Here is an 8102-nt window from a genome sequence, read left to right as displayed (position 1 = left end):
TTTTGTTTTGTTTAATTCGTGTGATTGATTAAATTTTTAAAAATTGATATATATATACATACTGAGTGGACATAGTGCTCCAAATAAAAATATATTTAAAACTATACTATAGGATATTATTTTTTTCAAAAGAAAATTTTTGGGAACTAATTTACTTACTTAAACTTACATCAATTCTAGCCACTGTATCGACAACAGTAGTTTGACTTCAACTATACTGTATACAACTATCCATATAACATAAACTATATGTCTTCAATTGGCAACTGCTTAGAATTCCTGTGTATTTACACTCATTTTTTATGCTTTCTTGCGTCTCATAGATTTTTTCTCCTTTGAAAAGAAAATAGAAAAACAATCATTTGCACAAATTATATTTCATGTTTAACAAAAGTATATAGTTTCTAATCAGACTAAAAGAAGATATCTTCACAAGGCTTCCTTAGCTAATATGGCCACTCCTGATAAAAATAATAAGTAAATGATAAATAAAATGAATAAATTAAAGGTATATATAAATATATTAAAACAATTTAAAAAATTTGTACTTATAGCTCATTCACACTGCCTCATTTAGTAGGTTTTGCTCATTATATAGCCACAATTGAGAATGAATTGCCATACAAATATATATATATACATATATATATTTTCTAACCAAACTAAAAGAAGATATCTTCGTAAGGCTCCATAACTTACATGGCCACTCCTGATAATAAATAATAAGTAAATGATAAATAAAATGAATAAATTGAAAGTATGTATATATAAATATATTAGAACAATTTAAAAAATTTGTACTTATAGCACATTCACAATGTCTCATTTAGTAGGTTTTGCTCATTATAGCCATGAGAAGGATTTGCCATGCAAAGTATATTTGTAATGTTTATTCGTCTTTTAATTGTTCGGATACTGTAAGCACAATTATTGTTCGGATCATATTTGTTCATGTAATTGTGCCCTGAAACAAAAATATTAGATATAGAAATATTTCGTGTTACACAAGAACTCTGTCGTTCATAAGAATTACTCACAAAATTGACATCACATCACTTTTGTTCCACTCGTAGTAACTTTGAGTAACACTGTGTGTCACAATTCCGTTCCACCAGCAAAAATTTTTGAGTAAATGAAAGCATCTAAGAGAGCGTAAAATCCCTGTCGAAATTTGAAAATGCTAAATAGACTTTACTCGTACATTTTATTTCAAGTAAAATTTATGTGATGTGTGAATCAGCTGTTTTTTTTTTAATTTAAATTTTTGTATTGTTTATTTACGCGGAATTGGTGTTACGCTCTCAGTTTGTACTTTACTTGTGTTTTACATGAATTTTACTACGAGTAGCTCGTGTAGCTCCGAATTAAAATAGTTCTAATTATGATTGTAATTCAGATTTTTAGGCTCTTACAACTCAGTATAAAATAAATTGAAATACAATTCTATACAAGATCCCGGCAACAAAACTTACAATTTAATTAATATTTATACAAAATCAAATTAAAATTAATTTTATAATTTGAAATAATAGAATTGTGTAGCGATATTGTGGATAATTCGAATTGTGATTTCATATAGATTTTGCTACAATGAGAATTTGAAAAAACAAGATTACAATCATTTCATGATTATTATGCTAAGTGAATATGATTTTACTTTCATTTTATTGGTTCAATAAAACTATTTGCGAACAGACCTAATACTATGAGTTAAAAATTGTCGGCTTACAATTGTTATTTAGTTAATTTTTTTGTATTCTATGAAGACTTTGTTCAAAAATTAAAAAACCGATTTAGATGTTCGCTCACTATATAGCGCTTTAAAAACCTGATTTTGAATTTATTGATTTTCAAGTACGGCATGTACTTCATATGCTGACGGAAATTAATTATATATTATTTTATTGTAAACATATTACAATGGAATTACAATAAATAAATGAAACATGAGTAAGATAATATTTATTAAAAAATAATTTATTTGCTGATACTGGTAAATTTAAAGTGTTTCAACGTTTGCGTTGTTAACTTAAGTTCAGACAGCCAAATTTCCTTAACTATAAAGGATGGATTTCAGGTATATAAATTGTTATTTTTAGAAATTGTTATTTTTTTTTTAAATTAAAAACAAAAAATTTTTAAATTAAAAATTTTTCTCTATATGCAAATTTAAAAATTTGTACTGCTTTCAAAATATTTTCACGGTTTAATTAAAGTCAACTGTCACTGACATTTATTTTAAAAAAATGTCTTTTTTTTTATAACAACTTTATCTTTTACTTAAAATTTATCTTGCGCATAGTTGCTTTTAAAATTTCCCTTAATTTCAGCCTTCGTTTCAACGAAATTAAGGGCATTTTCCTTAATATCTTTCTAGCCTTAAAATTAAGTTTTATATGGAAAAAACAATTTAGTTTCGCTGAAACGAAATTAAGAAATTTTTTGATATTAAGATTTTGCGAAATTAAGGTGTGTCTGAACATAGTATAATGTACAATTGCTCGTAATTAATGAAGAAACCCTGATCACTACTTTTTACTACTTTTTTAAATTTACTCCCAGTTGCATTACTTTTATTTACAAATTGTACTGCGCTGTCAAAATATGTTTTGGATATTTGTATTGACAATATAAATATCAATGTTGTAAGGATATGTCGCTACATATTATTAATACGTCTGATAGACCAACTGAAGCGTAAGTTTTAATTTTATTTTGCAATTTTGTAACGCTTATTAATTAATTTAAAATACTTATAGCACCATTAAAGTGTCATTTGACACGGAGAGAAATGCTGAAATCGCGTACCGTGTTCTAAAAGTTGATGTAGAGCCGCGTCGAAATTTTGTACAGAAAGAGTTTACTTTACAAGGTCTTGATTTAGAAGTTCATTTTGTATCCGATGAAGTAAAAAATCTGCGCTCAGCAATTGCTTCATTTTTTGAGTTACTTGTATTGTGTACAGATACAATAAAAGCATTCGGCAGAAGAAATGCCAGCTCACACACCAGCTCCAAGCCCACATAGAGCAGTATATGGATTCGCTATATATTTGTTCTTTTTCACACTTTTTATTTTATATTTTCTATGGGCCTTATTGCCTAACAATTTATTAAAAAGCTGCGGTATAGACTTTATGCCTAATAAATACTTCAGTATATGTTTGCCGATGTTAGTACTGATGGGCTTATTCTTCTTTGCGTTTTTCATATATCCTGCAATTAATTTGTCGATGACGGCAAACGTTGACGAGCTGGCTTCTGTTGTGGATGTATCATTGTTACCTGAAAATTGCAGAAATTCCTGGAAAGATATACATACGGCTAACAAAACAGTTAAAAGTATTAAAAAAACAAAAGATGAAAAGAATCCTTGTGCAGTATGCAAAGAAACACATCAACCAGCAGTACTAACTCAAATAGCAACGCTAAGATTTTTGGACTTAAGTGATGTTAACAGAAATATTTTTGGTTAAATGTTTATTTCATTAATAAAAGTGTAATACTTAATTAAAAAAAATTTACTATAAAATTGATTTTATATACGTTAATTATAGTACAGTTATTATCCTAATGATAGTATTTACAGCTTGGCGTGAGCTAAAGCTGTCTTTAAATTTGCGCTCTATACGTCAATGGTTAATCTTTGAACTTACACCCGCTCCCGCTGTACATGTCTTCTTCAATGCTTCTTTGTAATCATGTAAGTGGTTCTACTCTTTTTAAACTCAGTCCACTCAGTGAACTACTGACGTTTAAATTTTTTGTTGTGCTGTAGCGGATCACGCTTCTTTGTTTCTTTCTTTGTTATGCATATTTTAATCTAATAATCAGAATAATTATAAGCTTGAAACTCAGAGGATTGCTCTTCTTATTTGTTTATAAGTCGACATTTGGAGACTAACCATCCGTAATAATAGTTACATTATAGCACCGTTGTCGAAATAAGAGTGTAATTAGCGTAAAACAATTGTTTTTCAACGGTTCCTGCTGTACCGAAGTTTTGGTAACTATTGACACTATTCTCTTTAGAGAGTAAAAATAAGTAGATTATTTATAAAAACCTGTCACAACATGGCTTATTTTACACTTGCATCACGGTATATCATTTATAGTGTCTATAAATATAACATATATTAAAAAATATCTTTCTTTTATATAAATTATTTTTATTTAAGTATTAGTTTTATCAGTTGCTGTAATGATATAAAAGTTATAGTATTATGGTATTAGTGTTTCCCGACTTTTTAATACAATATCTATCAGATGTTTTTATTTAGGTATTTTTGCTTTATTTACGTTTACTGCGTACAGTTGTCCAGCCAGGTTCTGGTTCCACAAAATCGTCTTGCTGTTTGCGAGTTTGAGACCGTGTCACCCGGCTAGATGTGGCTGCTTCATTGTCATCAGAGTCATCGATATCCATTTCTCCCTCATCGGAGCTGCCATCATCTTCATCAGTGGAAGAGTCTTCACCCGCTATGGGAGTGTATGCAATTTTGACATCATTTCGTAACCATTCTTTACAATTTGGCAATTTTTTCAACTCATCTTCGACACTTTGGTATTGGTTCTGTAGACACATCTGTTTATAGCGTAATAAATTACGCGAGATTTCTAGGGAGATAATGAATGATTGTATTAAAATCCCACTTAATTGGTTTACAAAATGTACCTTGTATAGAATTGTCATCACACAGCGTATTGAATTCTTGATCCATTAATTCCTCTATAACAGCTTGGAGCTCACCTTGTGTAATATTGTCATTACCAACACAATATTGGTAAGTGTAGTCCATTATTTGTATTGCTACCTATAATTATTTATTTATATAAAGTACGTCTTAACAGGTACATGAATTACGACTATTACCTGTTGACCATTACGTCCGCCCATGCCATGTTCTACCGCTAAACGTAAATTTTGCCAACTATTAAAAATCTTTTCAACAATTAAACGAAAATTTCTTTGGAATTCGTCAACCTGTGACATCTTTGTTCTGCTTGGATTCAAAACAAATGTCAAAAGTGCCTCGCACGTGAATCGCGACAACAACACTGTTGTTTTTGTTGGTGTTTTTGTTCAGGGTTGCTTTAAGCTTGTATAAAACTGTAGGAAAGTGCAAATAATTACATCAGGCGCGCATTTTGTTGTTTTTGGCTTTGAAAGATTGTTGACAATTTTTTACTTTGATCAACAAAATGTCTGAGCAAGATTTGGAAGATATACAATTAGGTGTTGAAGAGGATGAAGAAGAATTGATCACAGCACAAAAGGTAAGGTTTTGGTTATTTACAAAAAAAAACTTAAATATATTTTACGCTCCTTTAACAAAAGGTGCTTGAATTTTTAGAAACATCTTGGCGCAATGAACTAAATGCACCTGAAATTTTGCCGCACCAAAGTGATATGTTGGAATTAATGATGGGTCAAGTAGTGCATATGGAAGAAAATATGAAAGACTTAGATAAAAATGATTTTCGGTATATAACGCATCGCATGGAATTGGAACGAATTAGATACGTTATGGCCAGCTATTTGCGTTGCCGCTTACAAAAAATAGAAACCTATACTCGTCATATACTAAATGAAGAAGCTAATTATGACACTGATAACAAGCGGTTATCACCCGAAGAAACTAAATTTGCACAAGAATTGCATGATAACACCGAAAATTATTTTAATCAAGTGGCGCTGCAATATATGCCAAATATGCAACGTTCCGATGCCGAACAGCGTATAGTGCGGCCAAATGTAATGAGCCATGTTTTTGTTAAAGCTAAAGTATCTGGTAAGTTAGTATTTGCGTATAAAAAAATTTAAAATAGTTTTTTTTCATACGTTCCTTTTTATTTTAGTACCATCTGTGGTAGTTGGCGTAGATGATGAAGAAGTTGATTTCGCAGCGGGTTCCCAGCATATTATTCCATATCAGTTAATAGCTGATTTAATACAAAAAAACCAAGCAGAACTTATTTAAATGTGACTATCCTTAACGTATTCGCAAATTTTTCATACAAACTTTAGTATTTATCGAGCAAACACCTTGTTCGTATCGACGAGTGCAGTACTATGCAGTGAAAAGAACGAAGTTTCAAGAAGGAATAGGATGCAAATCATGTTAAGGACCAAAATGTGTGCTTAATGTGTAATTAATTCCAGAAAAAGTTGCCAATAACTATAAAAACTAATTATCGTCACATCTATAAAGTACAAATTAAGTCATATACATATATTTTTATAATTTATATTGTGTATAAATTTTAACTTATATAATTTAGTTGAATATACATACATACAGTGGTGGAAAAATAATAGAAACGAGAAGGTTTGTACTACTTCAAGGAGTATATTTTATTTTTTTGAAATGTTATATGCATGTTATATGTTATTTTGATGAAAATACTTTAATATACCTATTATACCTTATACCTATTTCGGCAAAAATATTACTGATGTGCACACTTTAAGCAACAAAATGCAGTTTTGGGTTGGAAAAAAAAAATAGAAATAGTTACATTTTTTATTATAAAAACAATTTTGGCAGAGTTAATTTATTTGACGCCGGTGGTATTTAAAAGTTTGTAAACAGCAATAGTAGTAACTAATACTCTTGTGATCTTCATCAGAATGGGTCGTAAGAGTCATTACACAGAAATGGAACGAGATATCTTAAATTTAAGAAAGAAATTACAAAATTAATGAAATGCTGCAAAAAAAATGTGTACTCTGCAAATAATTAAAAAAAAAAAACAAGAAAACTGAATTCGAAATCGGGATACCTTTGAAAGGTGTGACCAATTGTTGATTCGGCAAGCAAGAAAAAACCATTTGTTTTATGGAAAGATCCAAAAAAAAAATAGTTAAATGCAAAAGTAACAAGTAGAATAATGCAAAATAGACTAAAAGTAATGGACTTAAAAACTCATTCCGCAAGAAACATACCTTTTCTCAGCAAAATAAACATATCCTGTGGAATAATTTTTGCAAGAACACATTTGTTGCGAAATAATTGGATTTATGTGCTTTAGTTTGCCGAAACTAAAGTTAATTTATGTAGATCTGATGGGAAACCACATGTAAGACGTTTAAAAATTGTGGACGCGATTCAAAGTACACAACATAACACGGTAGCGGTAACATAATCTTATAAGATGCTCTCATCAGGTATTGGTCCATTATACTGGATAACAGATAAGATGTGCAGAACAGACAATATTCATATATTTAATAATATAATGCTTTTATATGCAGAGGAAGAAATACTTTTATGGGAGTTTATGCAGGATAACGATCCAAAACATTCCTCTTGAATAGCAAGGTTCAGGTACATGGAGAAAAATATTGCGATATTAGTATGTCTTTCGCAGTTGCCGAGCTTAATTCCAATAGAACATAATGCGAGAATTTTTAAAAACCGAATTTCCAAAAATGGTATATCTGTCGTATAAGGTGCAAATCGAATGGTATGACAAGGGAGAGAGAAAAACGACACTACCATTTCTTTTATTATGAATTGCGGGAAATTTGTTTTTTTTTGTTTAATTATAATTACATATTAATTACATATACTTGGACTACTGTTTTATAAATTTGAAGACTTTAGAAAATAAATATTTTAACAGAGCATATACAAGATAAAGACAGTAATTTAAGCCTTTTCTATTATTTTTTTCATCACTGTAAATAATTGCATTTATAATTTTTAACTTAACTTCACTGTACAAATTTGCGTTCATTACTAAGAGATTCTGTATCACTTCTCAGCGTATTAAACATAACACGTTTCCTTGGTACAGGCACCGGAGCATTACTTGCTTGCACAGGCTTACTCTGTACAATCGAGCTGCTTGGTTGTCGTATCGGCGATGCTAAAATTTTCTCCAAGCGTTGTTTAAAATCATTATTGATTTTTAGTTTCTCACTTGTAGGTGTTGATGTTATCGCTTCATGTTCTGCAAAACTTTCGTCCGAAGATATAGTTGTAGTCGTTTCCTGCTGTTGGAGTTTGTGCATCACATCCGCTGGTCGTAAGGGTTTTTTGTTTTCTAAAACATGTTCAGCATTTTGCGGTAATTTGTTAGAGCAAATTTTATCGACAA

The 8102-nt window shown here is 30.1% G+C and overlaps 3 protein-coding genes across 3 annotated transcripts; 2 read left to right on the top strand and 1 right to left on the bottom strand.

The window, feature by feature from the left end:
- The first annotated feature begins 2564 nt into the window (after positions 1-2564).
- LOC119675647 lies at positions 2565-3027 on the top strand. The gene is made up of 2 exons (XM_038086854.1): positions 2565-2697; positions 2760-3027. The coding sequence occupies exons 1-2, from the start codon at positions 2654-2656 to the stop codon at positions 3025-3027; spliced, it is 312 nt and encodes a 103-aa protein (XP_037942782.1). The 5' UTR covers positions 2565-2653.
- A 1162-nt stretch (positions 3028-4189) lies between these two features.
- On the bottom strand, positions 4190-5073 carry LOC119683798. Its single transcript, XM_038097662.1, has 3 exons — positions 4873-5073; positions 4675-4813; positions 4190-4616 (listed from the first exon to the last, which is right to left on the bottom strand). Exons 1-3 carry the CDS (start codon positions 4990-4992, stop codon positions 4291-4293), a joined length of 585 nt encoding a protein of 194 aa, XP_037953590.1. The 5' UTR covers positions 4993-5073; the 3' UTR covers positions 4190-4290.
- Positions 5074-5103: 30 nt separating this feature from the next.
- LOC119683793 (DNA replication complex GINS protein SLD5-like) lies at positions 5104-6221 on the top strand. Its single transcript, XM_038097656.1, has 3 exons — positions 5104-5276; positions 5338-5791; positions 5859-6221. Exons 1-3 carry the CDS (start codon positions 5202-5204, stop codon positions 5978-5980), a joined length of 651 nt encoding a protein of 216 aa, XP_037953584.1. The 5' UTR covers positions 5104-5201; the 3' UTR covers positions 5981-6221.
- Positions 6222-8102: the final 1881 nt, after the last annotated feature.

The sequence above is a fragment of the Teleopsis dalmanni genome, chromosome 2, assembly GCF_002237135.1.
Source record: "Teleopsis dalmanni isolate 2A chromosome 2, ASM223713v2, whole genome shotgun sequence".
NCBI classification, from domain to species: Eukaryota; Metazoa; Arthropoda; class Insecta; order Diptera; family Diopsidae; genus Teleopsis; species Teleopsis dalmanni.
The sequence above is the reverse complement of the archived record's forward strand: the minus strand, read 5'-3'. Positions and strand labels throughout refer to the sequence as shown.